Source organism: Rana temporaria, chromosome 10 (assembly GCF_905171775.1).
Source record: "Rana temporaria chromosome 10, aRanTem1.1, whole genome shotgun sequence".
NCBI lineage: Eukaryota > Metazoa > Chordata > Amphibia > Anura > Ranidae > Rana > Rana temporaria.
The window spans coordinates 88,104,926-88,132,431 of record NC_053498.1 but is presented as its reverse complement, the minus strand read 5'-3'; the positions used below and the strand labels follow the sequence as shown (position 1 = coordinate 88,132,431).

At 44.4% G+C, this 27,506-nt stretch overlaps 1 protein-coding gene across 1 annotated transcript in view; it reads left to right on the top strand.

The window, feature by feature from the left end:
- The window catches only part of PRKCG (protein kinase C gamma), a 462,939-nt gene that overhangs the window by 393,087 nt on the left and 42,346 nt on the right, over positions 1–27,506 (top strand). Inside the window, exons 7-9 of the mRNA XM_040325670.1 lie at positions 253–387; positions 910–1,000; positions 17,459–17,488. Coding sequence (XP_040181604.1) covers positions 253–387; positions 910–1,000; positions 17,459–17,488 — 256 coding nt within the window. The remainder of the gene's footprint in view (positions 1–252; positions 388–909; positions 1,001–17,458; positions 17,489–27,506) is intronic.

The window sequence follows — 27,506 nt, the reverse complement described above, 5'->3', positions numbered from 1 at the left end:
GGAATAATCTACTGATTTTCTCTTGATCATCCCACGGGCTAAAAGAGAAAATTCTAGCCATGCATTTAAAACTTTAGACTGCATAATGTGTTCAAAATTGGTTGCCGAAACCTTTAGATCTGTCTAGTATATTAGGTACACAGAGGTGGGTGTAATGTTTCTGAACGTGAATAATACCCTTTCATTTTCTTTTTCAGATAACATTGTTATTGTTTGGCAGAATGATAATGTTTGTAATTTTGGCCTCCTCAGCTCTCTAAAGTCAGGGGATGGAGACAGACGTCTTTCTGTGGAAATCTGGGACTGGGACCGTACATCGCGGAACGACTTCATGGGCTCCATGTCTTTTGGTGTCTCAGAAATTATGAAGAATTCTGTAGATGGCTGGTAATTGTCTGTAATATTTTTCACTCTAGCAGACTCAGTGAACTCGTACAATATTGTGTCTTTGTGGAGCTTATTGGTGAATGTGCTGGCTGAAGTTGTATGTGTGAAACGTCAAGCTGTAGTATAAATAAAGCATTGCAAATATATGGAACATCAATCACAATTGCAATTTTCTACCAATACCTACCTTACTTTCCTTTCTTTTTTTCCTTATCTTTCTTTCTCTGTTTTATATTTGTTCATTCTGTCTTTATCTAATTTTATTTGCCCTCATTTTCTGAATTAATTCCTTAATTTTTAATTTTCTCATATTTGATTTGGACTTTTTTTTATATATATTGTATTATATCTCCATGAAATCACACATGCTGCTACTTATGTGGTTTTAACTATTTTAACATTCCTCATCCACGGTTTTCTGATCAACTCAAACCTCCCACATCATTTCTTTGCTCTGCCATCATATCACTGTGTTGCCCTCTTTTTGGTCCTGGTTGTCTGTCTGCCGCGTGTCTCTCTCAGGTACAAGCTTTTGAACCAAGAAGAAGGCGAGTATTACAATGTGCCCATAACTGATGACCCAGATGACTTTGGACTTCGGCAAAAGTTTGAGGTACAGGCTTTGCCCATGCACACAATAGGGCAGAAGCTTAGGTGGTGCCAGTACCTTGTTTTTAATCATGATTTCTAGGAGCGTAACACTCGTTTTATACAAATCTACAGATATATCAGGTTCTACACTTACCTTAAAAAGTTTGCAATTTGTGAAATGTAGCATTGTACAACTGAAGGATAGCGATATGGTTGGGTGGTGATTACCATCTCCTATTTAAAATTAGATGCAGAACTTTGCAGTTTCATAGTAATGCTTCTCTTGTGTTCTGCTCAGCAAGCTTTTCATACTTTCTGTTGGGCCTTTAGAACCTAGATAAAAAAAAATTGTGATTGAAGCAGGGGTCAAGTAGCCAGGTGCTTATATCCCTCTAAAATATAAAGTGTACATAAAGCCAATTTTTGTTTTTTTGTTTGGGATAGCATATGGATTATTTAAGATCCCTGTCAGATTTTTTTATTTTTTTTGCTGTTTTCGTCCCATTGGGGAGTTTTCACTTTACTTCCTGTGATAGATACATCAGGAAGTAATCTCTCTAAAGTGAGGGGATATCCCCTGTTAGGTAGCTGTCAAGAGAGCATGTTTGTCAAGAGAGTCCTGTTCCTGTGACAACTCAAGAAGTTTCAATTCCCCATCAACTACACTATCTCAAATGGAGACAGTTGTCAATAGAAATAGTACATTGGGCAAATCTCTCCAGCAGGAACGCAGAAATTTCTTCCACATTATATTTAAAACAAAAACATTTTGGCTATATATACACACGATAAACCCTTATAGTATCATGTTACATCCTGTGTATACTAGCAGGCAACCCAGCAAAGACCATTTATGTTGAGTTGGCCTGTTTGTTCTTTGGCAAGCCCACATGAGTTAATGGAAAAATCTTAAACATTGGTTGATATTTTAGATAGCTTTTGGGGTCCTAGGTTAGTAACTGCAGCTCTAAGGATTTGGGCACAGATGTTCATATAATCTACCCATTGGTTTACCTCTACTCACATCCACCGATCAATTGAGTATGAGATATAATAATAATAATCTCATGTAATTTCTGAAAGAACTTTATCTTTTGGTTTTCATGTTCAGATTTGTATACCAAATCAGTGCAAATTTACTTATTTTTCTAGTTATACATTATTCTCCTTAGTGCTCTATAAATGTATAACATATGGGAAATAAAGTGTAGCGCTTCTTTCGTGGTCAGGAGAGAGCAAAATAGAAAAAACTGTCTCCTCGCCACAATTAATGTTATGCAACACCCTGTGACTGGGAAAACACCAAAGAAGTATGCCTGCTAGTACACGGTAAATACTCACAGGAAATAAGACAAATTTAGATATGTTACTGAATCTGAAAAAATGCCTTTAAAACATAAAAACAAACAAATATTCACATCTAGAAGAAATAAATGTGCAAAAAACGAAAACTCAGAGCGGACGAATGTCCTATGTGCCCCACAGTGACTTCAGAATAACATAAGTGTAATTCCAAGAAGAACAAAGGGGAATAAAATGCCCTACAATGTTCATGAAAATATATTCACCCGCACATAAAATTCTTGGTTATCTGCCAGGGTCCAGACAATGTTAATATTCCAACAGTCTCTAGATCTTAAGTGGAACTGAATAGTTGAAACACAGAACACCCAGGAGTGCCTTCACCATCCAGGGGGGGAGTAGAGAAAATGGATATACCCGATGTGCTGGATCCAACACGCCTTGCAGCGGTGGATCTAACAGGCGTGTATATCAAATCGCTGCTTCAGCTGGGCTCCTGGTGGATTTCTTGACCTTCCTTAATGGGACTTTGTAACGTTCTGTGCTCTCTTCAACCCGTGTGGCAAAAAAGGTTATTTTGCTCAAATAGGAAATGGGCCACAGTGGAAGTCTAAGAAGACGAAATGCGTAGGAACATACTCTGCCTCCAGCTACCCAATGCTGCGCTGTTATCTCTTTTTTTTCATTTAGAGATACTTTGCTGTATTTATGTTTTTTTGGATTTGGGTGTTATTTTATTGGCTGTGAGATAGTTTTATAATACATTTTTATTGGAATTTTTTACGCTATGAAGAGGCCTTTTTGTTTTTTCTTTCTCCTACCAACACATTGGTGCTGGTGAGGGGGATTCAGACAAAAGTTCCTTTCCTATTTGAGCAAAATAACCTTTTTTGCCACACAGGTTGAAGAGAGCACAGAACGCTACAAAGTCCCATTAAGGAAGGTCAAGAAATCCACCAGGAGCTGTTATTGTTTTTTACATGGTGGGCATTGATGTTGGTGAAGTTTAATCACTTGTGGATGAGACCCAATGTTAAGGATTGTATCTGTCTGAACTGCAAGACAGGGAGTGACTACCTAATATATACTGTTCATGATCCCCTGTCATAAGGGAACATGGCGTTCTGGTAAGGAGCCAATCTATAGTTTGGTGGAGGATACATCACTTTTCTTTGGACACGTTTTTGACTGATTTTGGAACTTGGCACAGCGCACGGGTGTTTGGCATTCCACGTGTTAAACATTTATGGACTTTATTGCTACAATTTTTACTTTATTTATATATTTATATATTTTTTATTTGGTTAATATTCATGGATTTAATGATATGATTTAAATTATTATTTTTGATGTTCATTATTATCATCACTGTTTCACTGCTATTGAGGGGCTTGAGAGTGCTTTATAGTGCCCTCTAGTGGCTACCAACCTCTCTTGTTTTTTTGGTATATTAGTGATTTATATATACCATCATCTATCACATAGCTTATGATTTATACCATCATATATCACATAGTTTTGTGTATTTTGTGATTCAAACATTTGTTTCACACGTTTAGAGTTAGCGCGATTTATATTTTTTCTCACTGTTTGTTTTTTGTATTTATTGTTCACATGGTAATCGCAGCTCTTGGATTGAATAGCCAGTGATTTTATTGCAGTTTTTCTTTTCTTCTTTCTTGTTTGTTCAGTATTTAGTGCAGTTTATTTCCAATTTTCCAGATGTGAATGTTTGTTTTTATGTTTTAAGGCATTTTTTTAGATTGAGAAACATATCTCAATTTGTCTTGTTTCCTGTGAGTATTTACTGTGTACTAGCAGGAATACTTTTTTGGTGTTTTCCCAGTCACAGGGTGCTGCACAACATTAATTGTGGCGAGGAGACAGTTTTTTCTATTTTGCTCTTTCCTGACCACGATAGAAGAGCTACACTTAATTGCCCATTTGTTCACTTAATTCATCTTTTTGTAGTGTTGGCTGCTATCATATACATTCAAGAGTTTGGCACAATATTTTTCATTTTTTGTTTATATGTATAATATATAACTATTCAGATTAAACAATTTCTTCTATACCTGGTACCAGGGCCGGACTGGCCAACCGGGATACCGGGAAAATTCCCGGTAGGCCGCCTGCTTTTGCCTGCTGTCACTGCCTTTCAGTCAAATATAATCAGCGGCGGGCCGCAGCCGCGATCGCCGCGGCCGCCGCTGTTTTAAATTGCAGAGGTGACGGCTGCACTGAGTTTCCTGGGGCTGCTTTTTCATACCTGCAGACTGCGGTAGTTAAAAGCAGCCACGGGCCGGCAGGTTGCGGCCGCCATACTCGCCGCCTCACTAATCCCTTCTTGAACTAGTCCTGACGTTTTTTTTTCTCCTGCTCGGCTCCTCCCCGTAGACACATGATCAGTGATGCTGCTCTCTGATTAGCTAGGTAAGAACTTACCTAGCTAATCAGTGAGCAGCATCACTGATCATGTGTCTACGGGGAGGAGCCGAGCAGGAGAAAAAAAACTTTTAGGACTAGTTCCATCGTCCCGTGCGGCGCCAACACCGCCTAGTACAATGTCTCTGCAGTGTCTGCCCGGTCACGAGTGAGGGGAGAAGTGAACGGCGTCGCCACCCTGCCTTGGAGCACAAGGTGAAGAAATTCATTTTAATGCAATGAAAACGATTCTCTCTCTTACCATATCTGCACCCCCCAGCCCCCCCCCCCCCTTCTCTCTCTGTCACCTAGCTTTGCTGCCCCTGCAATTAAAATCTGTATAATAATCTCAGAGAGGAGGGGGGGGGGGGGGGGGGGTGCACCGTGCAATGCCTCGTGAGAGAGATTATTATACAGGTTTAGGTTACAATTTGCCCCCCCCCCCCCTCCTCTCTGTCACCTTTGCTGCCCCTGCAAATTGTAATTAAAAAAAAAAACGCCCAAAAAATTCCCACCTGTCCTCCTGCGGCTGCCTCCCACACTATAGCCCCGGCGGTACGGCACTTTACCTGAAAAATGTGGTTACTTAAAGTGGAGGTTCCCCCTAAAAAAAATTCTAACAATACATTGAGAAGACCGATTACACTGCGGTTATGCTGTTTTTTTTTTTTTCTCGTACATACCTCGTTATCGCCGTTTCATCCCTCGGCTTCCGGGTATGATTCTTGTGGGGCTGGGCGTTCCTAGTTGATTGACGTTCCTCCGACCGACGCATACTTGACGTCACGACTTTCCGAAAGAAGCCGAACGTTGCTGCGCAGGCGCCGTATAGAGCTGACTCTATACGGCGCCTGCGCAATGACGTTTGGGTTCTGTTGGAAAGTCGTGACGCGCAGTATGCGCCGGTCAGAGGAACGTCAATCAACTAGGTCCAGCAAGAATCGTACCCGGAAGCCGAGGGATGAAACGGCGATAACGAGGTATGTACGAGAAAAAAAAAAAAAAAAACAGCATACCCGCAGCGTAATCAGTCTTCTAAATGTATTGTTAGAATTTATTTTTAGGAGGAACCTCCACTTTAACTGTTGGCAGTATGGAGGAGTGTGACAGGCACTCCCCATGCTCATTTACGAGTGTGACCGGCCACTCAGCCAGATTGTCATTTGTTTGACTGGAGGAGGCTCCACCTAAAGCGTCAGTATTTTAGCAGCGCTTTACTGTCATTTTTGCGGCACTATTCAGTCGCTAGCGGGGCGCCTCATAGACTTTGAGCGTCCTGCCAGCACAATGCTAGCGGCCCAAAAGGATAAAAAAAGTGTGTACACCGTTCCTTCAGGGCCTCAAAGATGCGGCTAGCAGGTCTTTTTTGAGCATCCTGCCAGCGCACCGCTCCAGTGTGAAAGCTTTCGCATTGGAGTGAGAAGAGAGGCTCTTTCAGGGCATTTTGCAGGCGCTATTTTGTATCGCCTGCAAAGCACCTCAGTGTGAAAGTAGTCTAAGACCCCTTTCACACTGTGGCGCTTTGCAGGCGCTATAACGCAAAAAATAGCGTCTGCAGAGCGCCCTGAAAGAGTGGTTCCACTCACTGCAGTGTGAAAGCCCAAGTGCTTTCACACTGGAGCGGTGCGCTGGCAGGACATTAAAAAATTTCCTGCAAGCAGCATCTTTGAGGCGCAATAGGAGCGGCTCCTAAAGCGCCCCTGCCCATTGGAATCAAAGTGACACTTTGCGGCCATTAAAAGCACCCCGCTAGCGACTGAATAGTGCCGCTAAAAATAGCGGCGCTTTACTGCCAATGTCCCCACCGCCCCAGTGTGAAAGAGGCCTTAAAGTCATCATCATGTGTGATTGTGCGTGTGTGCTAAGCAGACAGAGCCGCTGGTGATCCTACTCCCTCTCTCCCCCTGTACAGTGTCAGAGGCACTGGCGCAGCATTGGCAGAGGACTGTATCCATTACAAGGAAACACCCCCTGCACTGCTGCGTGTCCCTTATCATCACAGTGCCAGTGAGTGTGACCTGTATGTGTACCACTGCGTGCAGTCACTGTCTGATGTTCCATTCCACTCTGTCTTTCTGCCCAGTGCTGTGCCCATGATACACCGCACGATTCCTCTGCATTTATGGGTGCTGATATTGCCACATTTATAGGTGCTGTTACCACATTTATGGGTGCTGATATTGCTGCATTTATGGCTGATATTGCTGCATTTAAGGGTGCTGGTAAGGCCATATTTATGGGTAATGGTAAGGCCGCAATTATGGGTGCTGATGTTGCTGCAATTATGGGTGCTGATATCACTGCAATTATGGGTGCTGCTATTACTGTATTTATGGGTGCTGATATTACTGCAATCTTGGGTGTTTTTTTTGTTATGGTTATCTGAAAGATGGGTTTCAAATGTTTTGACAGGGGCACAGTTTCAGTGTTTGCCATAGGCGCCATTTTCACTAGAAATTCCTCTGCTCTCGCCGTTGCACCCTCTCTCTCTCTCTCTCACCATTGCAGTCTGGCCCCTCTCTGGCTCTCTCATGGATTTCTCTCTTTTTTTGGGCTGGTATATTAATGCTGTGGGGCTGGTATGAAATTATTTCCAGGGCTGGTTTTCATTCCCAGTCCGGCCCTGCCTGGTACAGTAAATTAAAGGGCGGCTTAAAATACAGCCAAATGGGACAAATAGCCCCTCTCCCCCTCTTAAGCTATAGATATAATTTTTTTTAAACACAGGGCACAGATCCAAAAGAAAATTGTACTCTTTACCTAAATAAATGAGGATGGAGGTTAGTAGATAGAGCTGTTGTGCCCTGTGACTATCTTCACATCTGCAACAAATGGTTTGATGCACAGATATAATTTAACATAATAAGCCATAGTTGTTTTTAGCTGATTTAAGCATAGTGTGGCTCGATAGCGTAAGATGCCTACAGTGAACATTGCAATATCAAATGAAACTGGACATATATAATTTCATGTATCCAAATGACGACCAGTATCCAATAAAGTGGAACTATTCTTCAATGTTCACTTTAAATCTGAAGTTTATTGTATAGTTACATTGGTGAAGCTTAGACCAATTCAATTATGTATATCTCATACCTGAGCGATCAGGAGTTGCTGCCACCTCAATGATAGCAGCAGTCTTCCAGGCCAAGTGTCAAGAAGCTGCCCTACTGCATTGTGATCACAGGGTGTTGTTTGCTTATCACTGCCACCATTGACAGCCTTGCATTTTTAAATGAATACAAGGCATTCTCTGATTGGATGAGGCAGACATTGTGACATCACCGCCCTGCCTCTCTATTTTATATTCACTGAAAAAAATACAAATTGCTTAGTGAATGGTTTCAGCGCTGAGTGACCCTCTGTGGATACTATGCAGAAGGGTAGCTGTTCAACATTGTACATGGAAGACTGCTTCTATCACTGTTGTATCAGCAACTACTACAGTGATTTGCAGATTCAAATGGGATTGCTCAGGTATGAAATATGCATACTTACATTGGCCCATATAACTATGCATTAAACATCATGCTTAAACTTCAGCTTTAAGCTATGTTAAAGTGGACCTTCCATCAAAATGCAATGTATTGATACTTAGCAGAGCTCCATGTGATCATACCAAAGCAAAATGAAAAAAAGATAGGGTAAAAATAAAGTTACCCTACACCCTAGTTTCGTGCAACCTCGGATATGTGCCATGTTACCTAGGTGGTGTCACTCAGTCTTTTGGTAGGATCCTGAGAAAACTAAGTATCCCAAATCTTACAAGAATGTGCCCCTGCATGTAAATTTTTACATGGGGGATCTAGCTCTCCTAAAGCGCTGCCGGGGCACCCCAGAAAAGGAGGATTGGGGCCACTCTGTGCAAAACCCTTGCACAACCCTTGCACAGAGGAGGTAAGTATAACATGTTTGTTATTTAAAAAAAAAAAAAAAAGCTTTACAATCACTTTAAGCTTTGATTTTCATTGATACAATGTTTTAAAATGTGTAAGAAAGGAATAGTTACTTATATTCGAAAAACAAGGTGTAATCTGTGGCAACCACAGTGGCAGGCGTCAATCTCTAATATATATACAGACAAAGAAAATCAATGGTCATGGGACTTTATATGAGGCATGTCATTGCACAAAATAACAGAGTATATAATATTGGAAATGTATTTTACAATCAAAATTAAAACATGATTGGGAACAAAATATATATTTTTTTCAGCTAATGTGGGGCTAATATACGAAATGAGACCTCTACATGCTCACCAGTATTTAGTTTAATAAGTCCTGTTCAGGGAAATTCAAAACATACATTTGACCTGAACTATATCAACATAAGCATAATGTCGAGTCTTCAGGATAAAGTACAACTTTAGAACCTCTAATTATTAGCAGGAAATAATTGAAAAGTTTTGAGAAGAGGGCTTTTTTAATTTATGCATATTTATTTATCATTTAAGAGTTCATATGCAACATATTCTTTAAAGTCCTGAAGTACATGTACTGTAAGGTTATGTGTACCTCTTTTATATGAAAATAAATAGATAGATAGAACTGAGATTGGTTAGAAGATGGTTATTCAGCATTAAGATAAGATTTTGGTTAGGCAGCTCTCTGGCACCAAGGGATTTCACTTCTCACTTTCCAGGCTTTTCTATGAATGGCAATTGTTCCTTTGACCAGTTGGTCTTCTTTAATAATCAATTAAAAAGGATAACATATTAAGTATATAAAGGTGAACTGTGCTTATTAGACATAAAAACCTGTCCCATTCTTCCTTGTTTATCCAGACACCTACACCTGAGCATGAAACAGATAAACTGGTTGCTATGGAAGACAAGAACAGTTTTTCTTGAATATATATTTTAGATTGAATATGTGTTGAGTTCCAACAAGAGTACAAAAAAAGCGAAAGAGTCAAAGGTAACAATTGATGACTCCACAACAATGATAATATGCAGCTATGCACATGCTAAGAAATGAGCATATGATGTACATACGGTACATAGAAAAATCTGAAAAATACATGGTGTGGTCCAGGGACCATCAGTCAACATATTATAAACATAAGCAGTCAACTATGTTTCATAGAATCAGTGGACCCTTAATGGGTCTACTCTATCCAGGAGTCAGGGGTTACACTACCAAACAAGAGGGAAAGGGAAAGAGCATGGAAAACAAAGATTGAATATATATTTTTACATCTAAGTTTTACTTAGGGATCGTAGGCAATAATGCCTGGTCTCAAAGAAAAGACACAACATAACCAAATTCATTACTTAACACATTTATTGGATAAATTATTGGCCACAGCTTTTATTATTGGCTTGCATTCAGATTAAATAAAAATGTCAACTGGCCATATATAGCTTTAACTTGGCAACAAATAACTGCATATACCAAACTTCAATTAGTCAGCTCGGCCACTATGACTCGAGCTGAATAAAAAATCAGATTTACATTTTATTTTATTTTAAAACTGTCACCCTCACCCCTAGCACATGGCTTTTTCGATGCAGGATTGAAATGCTAAATTCATTATATCCAGGCCAATATTGGATAGATAAGTGTACCTCCATTACTTCTGTAAAGACCAGAAATAACCCCTTATGGGTCTACATGTCGGTATGAAAAACCAAACGAATGGGCACGTAAATTTTTCAATAGCCCTGTTGATCCTCTTATGGGTTTTCTCAAAAGGTTTCATCATAATAGAATCTAACCAGCGCAACCTCTGAATAATCTCTATTTTAACCACTTAAAGACCAGTTGCCTCAGTTGTAATGCGACAGGTTGGCTCTCCTGGGTGAATCACCATCATGGTACGTCGGCCCCTTTGAGACCACCAAGGGGTGCGCGCACGCCCAAGGCACAATGCAAGAGCCAATGTGCGTGGCCGGCTGCCGTGATTTCTGCTGGCCACCCGTGAATGCTCCTGAGAGAGATGGAACAGGGATCTGTCAATGTAAACGAACAGATACCCATTCTGTCAGGAGAGGATAGACAGATCATCTGTTCCTAGTGATTAGGAGCAGCAATCTGTTTCCTCCCCCAGTCACTATCCTGCCCCCACAGTTAGAAACACCTCCCTAGGGAACACTTAACACCTTGTTTGCCCCTAGTGTTAACCCCTTCCCTGCCAGTGACATTTATACAGTAATCAGTGGCTATTTTTAGCTCTGATTGCTGTATAAATGTCAATGGTTACAAAAAAGTGTCAAAAGTGTCCAATCTGCCTTAGCAATATCACAGTCCTGCTAAAAATCGCTGATCACTGCCATTACTTGTAAAAAAAAAAAGAAGATTAATAAAAATGCCATAAATCTATCCCCTATTTTGTAGACACTATAACTTTTGATCAAACAAATCAATATACGCTTACTGCAATTTTTTACGAAAAATATGTAGAATAATACATATCGGCCTATACTGATGAAGACATTTTTTTTTACATTTTTGGGGGGATATTTATTATGGCAAAATGTAAAAAATATTTTTTTTTTTCAAAATTGTTGTTTTTTTTTTCTTTATGGTTGCAAAAAAAACTTGCAGAGGCAATCAAATACCACCAAAAGAAAGTTCTATTTGTCGGAAAAAAAGGACATAGATTTTGTTTGGTTACAGTGCTGCATGACCGCACAATTACCACATCGCCAAAAATGGCCAGTCATTAAGGGGTCAAATCCTTCCAGTCCTTAATTGGTTAAAAGAATCCAAGTCCAAACCCAAATTAGTAGAGCAGTAATGAGAAGCAGCATGTTGTTGGGCCCAGTACATGGGCCCAACAATAGGTACCACCTATAATCAATCAGCTAATAAGGTTAGGAGGAACATATGATTAACCACTTCCCCACCGCGCCATCGACAAAAGACGTCTACAGCGCGGTTGAGTTATTCTGGGAGGACGTCCCTGGGACGTCCTCCCAGAATCCTTCACTTGCGCGCCCCCTGGGGCGCGCTCCCGGAATCATCTGTGAGTGCCGGGTCTAGAAGACCTGGCGCCTCACAGATCGCGGTAAATTACCACTGATAGCGGCCGTTTACCAGGTGATCGCTCCGTCAAATGACGGAGCAATCACGTGTAAACAAACCGGCATCATGTCATGACGCTGGTACCTCCCTCTCCTGTCTGTACCGTTCGGTAGAGTGTGAGAGGAGAGGGGGGAGAGCGGAAGCAGCAGCAGCTGCTGTGGGCTGGATCTGTGACAAATGCAGTCACAGATCCAGCCATCCCTCCCTGTGCAATACTCTGCAATACCCCCCCATACTCTGCAATACCCTCCCATACTCTGCAATACCCTCCCATACTCTGCAATACCCTCCCATACTCTGCAATACCCCCCATACTCTGCAATACTCCACAATACCTGGTAATATGACAGAAACAAGATTTTTTTTTTTTTTTACAGAATTCTCAGCGTTTTTTCTTTTATAGCGCAAAAAATAAAAAACCCAAAGGTGATCAAGTACCACCAAAAGAAAGCTCTATTTGTGGGAAAAAAAGGACAAAAATGTCAGATGGGCACAGTGTTGTATGACTGAGTTATTGTCATTCAAATTGTGAGAGCATCGAAAGCTGAAAATTGGTCTGGTTAGGAAGGGGGTTTAAGTGCCCAGTGGTCAAGAGGTTAAACAAATTTGATTTCCATGTGCACAAACTTTTTATTCTAGTTAAAACCAAGATTGGCCACTTCCGTGGCAGCTCCGATCTCAGAGTGTGAGGAAATGCAAGCTTTAACCAAATGCAGGGCCTTGCAGCATTCAGACAGAACCATATTCAATTGAAATTTAGTAAGCGGGGAACAATTCGCATGAACAAAAACTCCCCAATTTTTGGACGGATAGCCAAGTAGACATTCTTATAACGAGGCAATTAGGAGATCCAGGGCAAGATAACAATCGTAACCATGCACCCTTACCCAATTGGTCAGTCTTACTTGACGAGTTGACGGGATAACATGTTTAACCTCAGATTCTTCCAAGATAACATGCTGCAATTGTAGGCCAGAATGATTTTTCTTGCTGACTGACACTAATTCAGAAATCGGCATCTGAAAAATTAAAACTAAATGTTCAGAACATGTAAACATGAACCCTCTGTGAATTTAAATTGTAGCCATAACAACCAAGATGTCTGATAACCAGACCACGAGGATGGCGCTTAAGATTTTTTAATACATTCTGGCATTAGATTATTTCCCATGGATGAGGTGGACAAAAAACATTCCATCTGTGAACAAGAAAGTGCGTCTGCAATTTCATTCACTCAGCCTGGAACATATCTGGCTTTTACCTAAATGTTCAAACGTAGACACTTATAAACCGGGTAGCTTAAAAGTGAAATTGTCAATGGAGACCGAGGCCTAGATTCACGTACGGCCGTTCTACGTTGCGCATCGTATTTACGCTACGCTGCCGCAATTTAGAGAGGCAAGTGCTGTATTCACAAAGCACTTACGTCCTAAGTTGCGGCGGTGTAGCGTAAATGGGCCGGCGTAAGCGCGCGTAATTCAAAGTAGGCTGGTAGGGGGCGTGTTGTATTTAAATGAGGCTTGACCCCATGTAGATGTATGGCCGAACGAACGGCGCATGCGCGCGCATGCTCAGTATCACGTCGTATTTACGCCCAAAGATACGTCTGCTCAATGCCTGTGATGTGAACGTAACTTACGCATAGCCCTATTCGCGTACGACTTAAGCAAACAACGTAAAAAGATACGCTTGTTCCGACGTCCATACTTTGCATGGGCTGCGCCACCTAGAGACCAGCTTTATCTTTACGCCGGCGTATGTCTTACGTAAATGGCGTAACTATTTGCGGCGTACGTACGTACATCGGGGTATCTTGCCCATTTACATATTCGACGCGGAAATCAAGGAAGCGACACCTAGCGGCCAGCATAATTGTTGCACCCCAAGATACGATGGCGTAGGAGACTTACGCCGCTCGTATCTTGGCCAAATCTATGCGTAACTGATTCTATGAATCAGGCGCATAGATACGACGGCGGCCATTCGGACCTACGACGGCGTATCTGGAGATACGCCGTAGTAAGTCTTTGTGAATCTGGGCCTTAGATGACAACCAGAACCAGCACCATCCAAAACTCTCCAGTCCCCCCCCCCCAGTCACCAGACAACACCACAGTGTAGGGTACAAACCAGCAGACTACTTTACTTTCACACGTTACACAGATATCTCACTTCAAAACACTTCCCCCCACCCTTAGAAAACAGGGCAGGTTAAACTGTCCAAATGACCATAGACACACAGGTCAGGTGTGTTCAAACTTCTCATCAGTAAACAGTCTTATCCGCAGTGGGCTGCTGGAGGAGTCCCCCCTCTCTCTTTCCTCACAGCTAGACACTTACACATCCCATAATAGTTGAGGCAGATAGCCACAATAGACGGTAAAATACAGTCACACACCAAACTATCACAACAAATAGTACACAACAGCATGAGACAACACACAATATATACATATATACAAGATTGAGCCTGACTAGCACAGATCATAATGGGATTCTCATTACTCCTGTGCCCCTATTAGGGACACAGGGTGATGTACACATAAGATGCGTCTAGGAAGCTGGACAAGGAGCCTCTAGAGCTCTCCAGGGTATGCTGAGTTCCACAAACCCCGACCCAAAGTCACTCCTGTCACACATCTCCCCTTTGGGCAGGAGACTAAAGCAGGAGAAGACCCCAGACAGATAGACTCCAAAGTTAGCTGTTTACAGCTGAGTTTAGTGTCTTGAAGCTCGTAGCTTGAAGAACGTCTTTTGAGCTAAAAGGTTTCAAGTGTTTTTGGCACCATTAGACTTTAATGGGAGTGGCTAAAAACAATTCACATGTATTTTTTTTTTTTTTTTATCCTAGTGACTAGCTTTCCATTGGCTAAAAATAATTATAAATAATACTCAAGCTTGAAGGTGCCCTCAAAAACATACAACCACTCAAAAATAAAAGATTGTAAAAAGATTAAAGACACTCAGGTCAAGTGTGAATGCCATAATGACTTTAATATCATGTGATTGTCTCCTTTCTGACCATGAGGTTCTTTCTGTAGCATTAAAGGTTGTTAACCCTCATGTTTTTTCACCTTAAGGCCCCTTTCACACGGACGGATCGTTCAGGTCCGCCTGTCAGTTTTGACGGCGGAATTGAACGGCCGCTCCATGCATCTCTGTGTCGGATGTCAGCGGAGACATGTCCGCTGACATCTGACCCGATCCGCTAAAAACAGATGTATGGGGATACGTCCCCATCCGTCCATATCGGATTGGGTAAGATCTGATGAAAATGGACATGCTGTCCGTTTTCATCAGATCGCTCCATAGGAGACAGCGGCGCCCGACAAGCCCCTCCCAGCTCAGTGAGCAGAGAGGAGCTTGTCATTTGTCGGCTCAGTGGAGTCCGCCTAGTGTGAAAGGAGCCTAATGCATCCTATGCATTACAAAATCACCTGGCAGTGACCAGCCACCCCCCTGTTTTTACTTACCTGAGCCCCATAATTTCCCTTGGCGGAGACGCGCTGTCCCTCTCTGCACGGGGTCTAAGCTCTTGATTGGATAGATTGATAGCAGCGCAGCCATTGGCTCCTGCTGCTGTCAATCAATTCCAATAAAGCCAGTGCCGGGGAGCAGGGCCGAGTCCGGCATTCATGTCTGTGGATGCAAATGCTGGACTCAGGAGCACACCCGCAAGGTTACCCCCTCGGGAAAACGCTTCTCCTAGGGGGTTATCTGATGCGGGGAGGAGCTGCGAGAGCCACCGTGTGACCCCAGAAGAGGATGTTTGGGGACCCAAACGAGCTGCACAGTGGAGGTAAGTATGATATGTTTGTTATTTAAAACAAAACAAAAAATCCTTTACAATCACTTTAAATAGGAACTCAACCATCTTATCCTTTCTAGCCAAGGCTGCCATCTTAACATTTTTTTTGAGAGCACAAGCAACTGTGACCGTTATTATTTGAGGAAGAAAGATGCGGCGCCAATAAAAACACAAATGCCCTGTAAGGCAATAATAAACTCAACAAAATCAATAAGACTTGGACAGTGAGTACATATGAAGAGATCAAAGGGACTCCCCCACAATCAGGTGAGTCCCTGGATCAATAAATCGTGAATAATGAGTGTATCAACTCAAACCACATTCCCAATCAACAGGGACTCACCTGATTGTGGGGGAGTCCCTTTGATCTCTTCATATGTACTCACTGTCCAAGTCTTATTGATTTTGTTGAGTTTATTATTGCCTTACAGGGCATTTGTGTTTTTATTGGCGCCGCATCTTTCTTTATATTTTGTCCTACAGTTTTTCCATGTTGTGCTGGCAGCCTTACACATTTTTTTACCAGCACATTGTAATATAGCGCACTATTATATATATATTATTCGAGGAAGGGCTGCACATCAAAAAGTCCTTTATAAATAACAATACCAGTTTGTGAGTGGACTTAAAGGGGTTGTAAAGGTTCATGTTTTTTCCCAGGGGGCGGGACCAAGTCATACACTCTGCGATTATGGACTCCGAGTGTAGGCCTGCAAGGTAACCCCTTCGGTAGAAAGCTTCCCAGAGGGGGTTAGTTATTGTGGGGAGGAGCCGAAAAAGCCGCAGAGGGACCCCAGAAAACGGCCTTCGGAGGACGCTCTATGCAAAACGAGCTGCACAGTGGAGGTAAGTATGGCATGTTTGTTATTTAAAATAAAAAATATGCAAACCTTTAATATCACTTTAATGGAGCACTGGTTATTAGTTTACCACATGCGTAAGTCACAAAATTTAAATATGCAATGTATAAGTATCGAAGAAGGCACAAATAGCACTTTAGTTGGTTATATAGAGCATCTTTTCTCCACTGAGCTGCCATAGCTCCTCCTCATCATTTGTATTAGACAATTTGGGAAGTTAATTTAATAACAGTGATTATATATAGCATTTGGGTAGATTTCTGTTATAGTGCTGCACTCATTCCTACATGATCTTTCACAGCTTGTCTTATAAGGATATAGCTTTTTTTTGGGGAAATAGTTAAATACATGGGTTTAGTTCTGCTTTAAGCAGAGGAACTCTAAAAGATACCACAGGCTACAAAATGCAGGCCATGGTATGGAGAAACTCAGGGGAGTATACTGGGGTTCAGACTGCATTGTTCACTCTCCATTATAAATAAGCCCTTTAGTCTTTCTGGCTAATTGTAAATACACAAATAATCTGCAACTTTGTGTCCATTCACATTGTGCGAATTTTGACAGATGTGTTGCAGCACTGTGCAAAAATGGTATGCTAACTTTATGCTATCTCACCACTATCAGCTGCCTAGGGTAACAAGGCTGTTGTTAGAAGGGGACACTAGCATTTTTATAGCTATGTTTGTTTAGAGTGTTACGTAATTCCAAGCCTGTACTGTGGCATTGGATGCAAAGAGGGGAATTTACTAAGGCTGGAGCAGCCAGATTCGGATGCGGTTGTGCATGGCAACCAATCGGCTTCTGTCTTTCTTTTACAATGCTTAAAGTTACAAGCTGAAAGTAGAAGCTGATTGTTTGATATGCCCAGCTGCTCCAGAATACGTATGCTCCAGTTTCTGTGAATTCCCCTTTCTCCTGTTATAACCATCTTAAGGTACCAGGTTCATAAATCCAATCTTATTTCTTCCTCTCTAACCTGTTTATATTGGCCTGTTTTGCTTCCTGAACTTCCTATTTAATATCTTTCATCCCCAAACATTTAATTTTCCTTTTTATTTCAGGCATGCAATTTCCCACTTGAACTTTATGAGGTAATTTTTATGTTATTTGTTGTGAACAAAAAGAGCGTCTTGTGTGTCAGTCTTGTTGTTTGTGATTCATGTTGTCTGTTGGGTATATACATCTTAAAAAACATAGAACTATGATGACACCAGGGCAGTGTATCTATCTAAATATACATATATTCTTCATTATTTGCAAACAAATTCATTTAAACTTGAAAAAGAAAATGAGTCCAAATTTGGAGTTGTTCCCCTTAGCAACCAATTAGAATTCCAGTTTAAAGTTTTCATTAAATGAAAGGTGAATGCTTTTGTTTGCTATTTTCAACAGCTCCATTTTTAATGCTTATTTTTCAGTTTTCCCGAATCAGCCTCGGGATGCTCTGTAATCAAATGTATTATAGAAAAGTAACCATGTCTTCAAACAGTGAATATAATATTTTACTGGCTAACCAAAACTAAGTTAATTTCTAGGGAATGTGCTTACTGGGAATTTCTGCCAAAGTGGTTAGCCTCTGTGTTGTTACATTCTGCTCCCCATCACAGAATGCTCCGGAAGTCACGTTCCGTCGCCGCCATCTTGCTACACCCCACACTCCTGCACAGTAATGATAGAGTGTGAAGGGGGCAAGCGGACATCTTGTTACACCCATCTGAGTTTTAGATTTCACACTTATTTTCAACACAAAACGGAGCTTATATGCTTGAATACATTTGGGTAGATTCACGTACGTTGCCGCAGCTTTGCGGCGGCATAGCTTAAGGAATTTAAGCTACGCCGCCGTAAGTTAGCGAGCCAAGTACATGATTCACAATATACTTGCCTGCTAAGTTACGGTGGCGTAGTCTAAATCGGCGGGCGTAAGGGCGCCTAATTCAAATGTGTTTGAGGAGGGTGTGTTTTATGTCAATGAGGCTTGACCTCACGGTTTTTACGTATTTTTTTTTACTGCGCATGCACCGGGCGCCTACATTAACCAGTGTGCATTGCAGCTAAGTACGCCACACGGGCCTATTGATTTAGACGTGGACGTAAATGACGTAAATCCCGATTCATGGACGACTTACGCAAACGGCGTAAAAGTACTGCGTAGGCCGCGTGTGCGTTCGTGAATCGGTGTATCTTCTAATTTGCATAATCTACGCCGACCGCAATGGAAGCGCCACCTAGCGGCCATCCGAAATATTGCAATCTAAGATAGGACGGCGCAAGCCGTCGTATCTTAGATATGTTTAAGCGTATCTCTGTTTGAGCATATGCTTAAACATAAGTCGGCGTAGATTCTGAGTTAGGTCGGCTTATCTACTGATAAGCCGGCCTAACTCTTTCTGAAGTGTTTTTAAATCCGACGGACTGTTTAGATGTTAAATGTGAAAATCAGAGGTGTTTTGTCACATGAGCAAACATGTAAGGTCATCAGGTTTGCTGCTGCTTTCAACATTTAACATTTAAACAGTCCGTCGGATTTCCAAATACTGGGCCAGATTCACAAAGCACTTACGCCGGCGTATCTAGAGATGCGCGGCGTAATTGTAAATATGTGCCATGCGTATCTATGCGCCATACCCCCAAAACGAGATACGCCTGAAAAACAGCTTTTTCCGACCGACGTAAAAAGATTACACCGGCGCATCGTGGGGCGTAAAAATACGCTAGACGCCCCATTGATTTGCTAGTCAAATATGCAAATGAGGGAGATACGGCGATCCACAAAAGTACGTTTGTGCAGCGCAGGCTACGTGCCGTGCGCATCAGCTGTTTGTCCAGTCTAAAGTTACCCCTTATAAAAGCAGCCTTAACTTTGCACCAGACGTGTGCAGGTCAGCTAAAGCAACACCGTTGGGGACGAGCTGAGCACACACACTTGCAGGACAACAATCTGTATGCCAACATGCCAGGGGCATCCATGGTCATAGCTATACTAGTGACTTTAGAGGTGCGCAGAAGGAGGAGGGAACGGAGGAGGAGAAGGAGGGCACAGGAGAGGATATACCGCACCGACGTCTTTGGCATGGCTGCTTCTGAGGTGTTTTGCATCTTCAGATTCAGCCCTTAAGCCATTGTGGAATTAACCACAACTCTGAAAGATGACATCACCAGCCCAACAAAACGCTCACATGCAGTGGAGCCACTGGTCAAGGTAATGGCAACACTGCATTTCCTTGCCACTGGCTCTTTTCAGCGTACAAGTGGAGTGGTGGCTGGGATGTCACAATCCTCCATTAGCAGATGTGTGCACCAGGTTATCCCTGCAATCCTCAGATGCATGGCCAACCAAATCATCAAACCCACCCAGGAGGACCTGTGGATGAAGACAATGCATGAATTCTACAGAATTGCACAATTCCCAGGCACCGTGGGGGCCATTGATTGCACACATGTGGCACTACAGCCCCCCCGTGAGACAGAGCACATATACCGCAATCGGAAGCACTGGCATTCCATCAACGTACAGGTGATAGTCGATGCCCAATACCTCATAAAGCATGTCCGTGCCAAACACCCAGGATCCAGCCATGACAGCTACATATACCGTCAAAGCAACATCCCAAGAGAATTTGAACAGAACGTGTATGGGGACAGCTGGCTTGTTGGTGAGTGACATGGGTGTCGGGCATGACTGTCCGCCCCCATGATGCAAACATCACAAGGGGCACATGCACGACTGACATCCTCCTGTCTTTTCCCTTCCAGGTGACTCTGTATATGCACTTGGGCCCCATCTCATGACTCCATTCCGGAACCCCCAAACCCCAGGAGAGGAAAGATACAATGAAGCACACATACGTACCCGTGCAGTGGTGGAACACACCTTTGGCCTCCTGAAGTCCCGTTTCCGATGCCTGGATAAGTCTGGGGGTACCCTGTTGTATTCCCCAAACTGTGTGTGCCAGATCATCGGTGCATGTTGCATGCTGCACAACTTTGCTGTGAGAAGGGGCCTGAAGAGTGACCTACGTGATGACTTGACCCCCGAACCAGACAATCCCCCCCCCCCCCCCGCGCGAGGGTCCCCCGTCTTCTGAGAGAGCAACAGTCAGGAGACGCCTCACAGAAGGCATCTTTGCATGTTAAACCCACACATTAATCATGGCACAAGGAGAATGCACGCATGCACACCACTGTGGTCCCTAGCACACACACCCCACATCCTCGTCTAATTGGATTAGACCAAAGTACACCGCACAGGACTAGGGAGCAGCAACGCCACGCCAAGGCTCCGATTATGTCACTGTACATTAATACACCATTCACACGGACCTGGGATCACTTCTCCCTGGTCCTGGGGAACCCTTCTCCACACAAAACTGAGGGTGACACCCCTTTTCCGGCAGGAATGTCACCCCCACATTCATACATCATTCACAAACATAAAACAAATCATAATCACAGTAAAAAAAAAAAGTACACCACAAATCAACTTCGGCGTGACCCACGCCTGGGCCGGCCACGGCCCCTCAAGGGAGACATATGGGGGGGGGAATCAGGGGAAGGAGGAGCCTCCCCTGGTCTCTGCCCACCTGCCAGCCTGCCCTCCAAGGCCACGGCTATCCTGTTGAGGCCAACATTCAGGGCTGCCGTATTGGCCTGGACAGCCTGGGTCAGGGCATGCACCTCCTGACCCATGCCTGCTGTGGCGGCCTGCATTTCATTAAAACAGTTTATGAATGCCAAGGAGTTGCAGCTCATGTCATTCACTGAGTCCTTTATGGAGGCCAGGCTGTCCTCCATCTGGGCCAAAGTCTGGGTGACCTGACCCAGATGGTGGGTCTGAAGGACCTGGTCCCTCCTAAGATTAACAGGCAGAAAGTCTGCAACCCCCTGGTCTTCCGGGTGGCCTTCCTGCCTCCAGATGAGGCTTGTGGCATTGGAGAAGGGGAGCCCCCTGGGGGAGGGAGCCCTGTTGGGGGAGGAGTGGGAGGGGCTACCCCTGATGGAGGCCTGACTGCTGCCAGCCCTAGGGAGAGACTCCTCCAAATGGAGTAGTACCTCATTCCCAGAGGTGACCTCCTCCTCCTCAACCTCCTCCCCCTCATCCTCCTCATGAGGTGAGCTGTGGCCACTCCCCTCCCCTGAGGACTCCTGGCTTACCTGGGGGTCTTCAGCAGCCTGATGTCCGGGGGATGGTGCAGACTGGCCAGATGGCCCCGCACCCTCCTGGCCATCTGTGGATGACACAAAACATACACAGGTTGGAGGATCCACAAACTTGTCACATATTCCCTCCCCCCCACACATGCTACACACCAGATAGAAAAAAAAAACGTACCTGTCCTCACGGCCTCCTCGGAGTCGAAGCCAGGCAGGCCCACCACTTGCTGCCTGTGAAAGCACTGGGCCACAGCACACTCCTCATCAGTCAGCCTAATGGTGCATGGTGGCCCCCCTCCAGTGCCCATGGCATGTGCTGTAAGCTTGGCCAGCTTCTTACGGACCACGCGCCTCAGATCATTAATCTTTTTGGTGATCCCACTGACGGTCCGGGTCAGACAGCACAAACACAAACAGACGCCACAAACAGACGCCACAAACAGACGCCACAAACAGACGCCACAAACAGACGCCACAAACAGACGCCACACGCACAAAATGCTAATACAATCTTTACTATAACAGTCCTACACAAACCAACACACAGCCACAGACAACAGAACAAAAGCACCTTGCTTCAGGAAGGGAAACACATGGATGTACTTTTGCAATGGAAGGGCGTTTGTCTGGGCCTATTTATACACAGGGCGTATCTCACGAGTTCTGAGCATGCGCAGTGAGGTGCAGAATCATGCGCGCATGCGCAGTCCGGCCGGCCCTTCATTTGCATGGGGTCACGGCTCATTTCAATGGAGCACGCCCACTACCTTCCCACTTTCAATTACCCCGCCTTACACCTCGGAATTTACGTTATGCTGGCGCAAATTTGGGCGCAAATACTCTGTGGATACAGTACTTGCGTCTCAAAATTGAGCCAGCGTAACGTAACAGATGCGCTACGCCGGTCTAAATATGCACCGCTCTACGTGAATCTGGCCCACTGTCTTTAAGCATATAAGCTCCGTTTTGTGTTGAAAATAAGTCTCAAATCGAAAACTCCGGTGGGTGTAACAAGATGTTTGCTTGCCCCCTTCTCACTCTATTTTTACTGTCCAGGAGTGTGGGGTGTAGCAAGATGGCGGCGAAAAAACGTCACTTCCGCAGCATTCTGTCATAGGGAGTGGAATGTGACACTGCACCTCCAACTATATTGCATGATAATAATAATAATAATATACATCACCAAGCATCCCCTGGCCTGCCTTCTGTTCTACATCCTCTACAGGACAAGGCAGAAAGTCCTGCCACAACACCTCAGCTAGGTGACAGCATAAACAATGTGTTGACCCGGACCTTTATGCAGGTAAAGGACCTGGCCAGTTTTTGCGATTCGGCACTGCGTCGCTTTAACTGACAATTGCGCGGTCATGCGACGTGGCTCCCAAACAAAATTGGCGTCCTTTTTTCCCCACAAATAGAGCTTTCTTTTGGTGGTATTTGATCACCTCTGCGGTTTTTATTTTTTTGCGCTATAAACTAAAATAGTGACAATTTTGAAAAAAAATCTATATTTTTTACTTTTTGCTATAATAAATATCCCCCAAAAATATATAAAAAACATTTTTTTCCTCAGTTTAGGCCGATACGTATTCTTCTACCTATTTTTGGTTTGCGCAAAATGTATAGCGTTCACAAAATAGGGGATAGTTTTATTGCATTATTATAAAAAAACATTTTTTTACTACTAATGGCGGCGATCAGCGATTTTTTTCGTGACTGCAACATTATAGCGGACACATCTGACAATTTTGACACATTTTTGGGACCATTGTCATTTTCACAGCAAAAAATGCTATAAAAATGCATTATTTACTGTGAAAATGACAATTGCAGTTTGAGAGTTAACCACTAGGGGGCGCTGAAGGGGTTAAGTGTGACCTCATATGTGTTTCTAACTGTAGGGGGTGGGGCTGGACGTGTGACGTCATTGATCGTCTTTCCCTATATCAGGGAACAGGCCATCAATGACACTGAAGAATGGGGAAGGTGTGTTTACACACACCTCTCCCCGTTCAGCTCCTGTGACCGATCGCGGGACACCGGCGGTGATCGTGTACGCGGGTCCTGCGGCCGTGGTCACGGAGCTTTGGACCGGGTCGCGGGCGCGCACCTGCGACCCAAGGCTGGGCACTTAAAGAGGATGTATAGGTACGTGCCATTCTGCCGACGTATATATGTGCAGGAGGCGGTCCTTAAGTGGTTAAGGTGCATTTTTTAAAGTGGTTGTCAACATCTGACATGAAATATGAGCAAAGCATATTCTTCTATAGTGTGTACTAGCAATCTCAATTAAGAGCACTAAGGGGGTTATTTATGAAAGGCAAGTCCACTTTGCACTCATAGGTGTGCGCAGCCTATTGCAATAGGGTGTGCACCCCAAAGCCCAAACACACATTACCGATCACTCACTATGTTCATTCAGAAAGGGAAGGGGCCAGTAAATTACATATTTACTGGCCCCTTTCCCCACTCCTAAAACATCCCAGCAGCAACAGCCGATAGGAGAGGAGGGAAGTTGGCAGCGCTGTGGGGGGAAAGATGGGAGCCAGGGCAGTAGAATGAATCTGTGCTGCACGGGGTGATTAGGGTGTGCCTGCACACCTATGTTTGCACTACAAGTGCAAATCAGAAGTGCAAAGTGCACTTGAAATTGCACTGAAAGTGCACTTGCAAGTGCAGTCGCTGTAGATCCGAGGGGGACATGCAAGGAAAATAAAGAACAGCTTGCACATGATTGAATAATAAAATCAGCAGAGCTTCCCCTCTTTTTAGGTCTACCCCTCACATTTACAGCGACTGCACTTCCAAGTGCACTTTCAGTGCAATTTCAAGTGTACTTTGCACTTGTAGTGCAAAGTGGATTTGCCTTTTGTAAATAACCACCTAAGTGTCACCTTTGTCTGCTGCTCTGTTCCTCGGCTAGCAACATGAGTCAGACAAGTTATCCTGACACCAAAAGAAAAATGGTGACAGGGGAGAGCTCTCCTGCAGATTAAAACCCTCAGCTGATCCTGTGTATTGTGTGATGTGTCCCTTCCCACCAATCCCCTTTCAGAGCTTTCCTCACTGAGCTCTGCAAAGTATAACTTCAGCTGTCCTCCCCCTTTCTTTTTTAACTCTCGGACAAGCTTAAAAATTCAGTACTGTGAACGGATGTAGAGAATTGAAGACTGCAGATAAACAGGCACAGCTTATGTAGGAGGATTGGTTTAATCTCTGTTTAACAACTGAGGTCAGTATGTAAGGGTTTACAACCGCTTTAATGTACCAAAATCTGATCACACAATGACAAAATAATCCATTTGGTGTTTGCAGTCTAATGCCCTGTACACACGATTGGTTCGTCTGATGAAAACGGACCGATGGACCGTTTTTATCAGACGAACTGATCGTGTGTGGGCCCCATCGTTTTTTTTTTCCCATCAGAGAAAAAAAATAGAACCTGTTTTAAAATTTTCTTATGGTTAAAAAACCGATAGAAAAAAAACGATCGTCTATGGGAAAATCCATTGGTCAAAAATCTGTGTTCGGACACTGTTGCGGTACCTCTCTTCCCGAGCTCCAAAGTACACGAACCGCCGCTAACCGCCAAAGTGCAATAGGTTCCAACCGGCAACCCTCTCCATACACCGTCCTTAGTGGCCAGTAACCCAATCCCCTCCAATAACGAGACCAAGCTCCATCATGAGGGTAAAACACCAACTGTTTACTGTGGGCTACCCGCCCATATTTATGCAGGTCTCCCGCCTGGTGGACACTCCCCTAGGGGACCAGATGGGAGACTGAAATAACAGTCTATAACTTTATAACTGCCGAACATTTTATATTCATATAACGTATCCCCAGATAGCCTGGAACTGAGGGCATATTATTGGGGAATAGCAAGCAGACGAACACAATATGTCCAGTATACGGATGGGTCCGTCACATGGCCCCCTCCTTGACCCTTTGGCAGGTCAACTTGGGGATGACCGGACGGAGAAGGCGTAGAGACGTCTGTTTGCCGAGATAATCCATTAGCATTCCCATTCTGCTTACCGGGTCGGTAGCTGATGGTGAAATTGTAAGGCTGTAGTGCCAGACTCCACCTCAGCAGTCTGCCATTGTCTCCTGAGACCCGGTTAAGCCAAACTAGGGGGTTGTGGTCCGTAATGAGGGAAAATTCTTGTCCGTATAAATAAGGACTCAATTTCTTTAGTGCCCAGACCAGGGCTAAACACTCCTTCTCCACTGCCGCATAACTCACTTCCCTGGGTAGTAGTTTTCTGCTGAGATACGCGACAGGGTGCTCCCCTCCATCTTCCCCGACCTGGCTTAGCACAGCCCCCAGTCCATACATGGAAGCATCGGTATGGACGAGAAAACGTTTGTTAGGCACTGGGGCAGCCAGGACAGGGGCATTCACTAGAGCTTGCTTCAGGGCCCAAAACGCGGCTTCACAAGCTGGCGACCACAGGACCTGCTTAGGTAAGTTTTTCTTAGTCTGGTCCGTCAAGGGCTTGGCCACCGTACTGTAGTCGGGGACAAAACGTCGGTAATACCCTGCCGTCCCCAGGAAGGCTAGCACTTGGGTCTTGGTGATAGGTGTGGGCCAGTTAGCTACCGCCTCGACCTTAGCTGGTTCTGGTCGCTGGGTCCCACATCCTACCCTGTGACCCAAGTACTGCACTTCTGCCATGCCTAAATGGCACTTATCTGGCTTCAAGGTCAGGCCGGCGGCCCGAATCTTGTCCAGCACCACCCCCACGTGGACTAAATGGTCTTCCCAAGTTTCGCTGTAGACCGCAATGTCATCCAGGTACGCACACGCAAAGTCCTGGAAGCCATCGAGGAGTCTATCCACCATACGCTGAAAGGTAGCCGGAGCATTCTTCATTCCAAATGGCATAACCTTAAACTGGTATAGGCCAAATGGGGTGACGAAGGCCGACTTAGGGATAGCATCCTCGGCCAGGGGAATCTGCCAATAACCCTTGCACAGGTCAATGGTGGTCAGGTAGCGCCCCCTGGCAATGCGGTCTAATAATTCGTCTACCCGGGGCATCGGGTACGCGTCAGTGGTGGTCCGTTCGTTGAGCCGCCTGTAATCTACGCAGAACCGGGTGGTCCCATCTTTCTTAGGCACCAGAACTACAGGCGAGGCCCAAGGGCTGTCTGACGGCTCGATAACCCCCAGCCGAGTCATCTCCTGCATCTCCGTCCGCATTTCCTCTCGGACTGCTTCAGGGATACGGTATGGGGGTTGTCGTAGGGGGTTCTGTCCGGGCGTCTCGACTTTGTGCATAGCTAGTGTGGTGTACCCGGGTTCTTGGGAGAACGTCGCCTGCTTCTCCCACAGAAGCTGTCTTGCCTGTACCTTCTTTGCTGGGTTTAACCGGTCTCCTAGCTGCACAAGGCTCGTAAGGTCCGTCTGGGGATTCCTCTCTAACAAGTCAGGTAAAGGTAAGTTCTCGGGGTCATCCGTAGCTGGGGCACAGACTGCCGCAACATCTTCTGGTCGCTCCTGATACTCCTTTAACATGTTCACATGAAAGGATCGCTGGATCCCTTCATCTGAACAGCTGGCTATAAGGTAGGTAGTATCACATATCTGCGCTAATACTTTATACGGGCCCTGCCAAGATGCTTGCATCTGGTTTGCCTTCACAGGTTTGAGCACTAGAACCTTCTGCCCAACCTGGAAGACCCGCTGTCGGGCGCCCCAATCTTACCACCGCTTCTGTCTCCCCTGGGCCGCCTGGAGATTTTCCCTTACCATCAGGGATAGTTTCTCCATGCGGTCCCGGAGTTCCAGGACATATGGTACTATGGGGGTCCCTTCTTGCTCCGTCTCCCCCTCCCAGTGTCCTCTAATGAGATCTAGGGGTCCTCGGACCCTTCTCCCATAGAGTAACTCAAAGGGGGAGAACCCAGTAGATTCCTGGGGTACCTCTCTGTATGCAAATAGCAGATGAG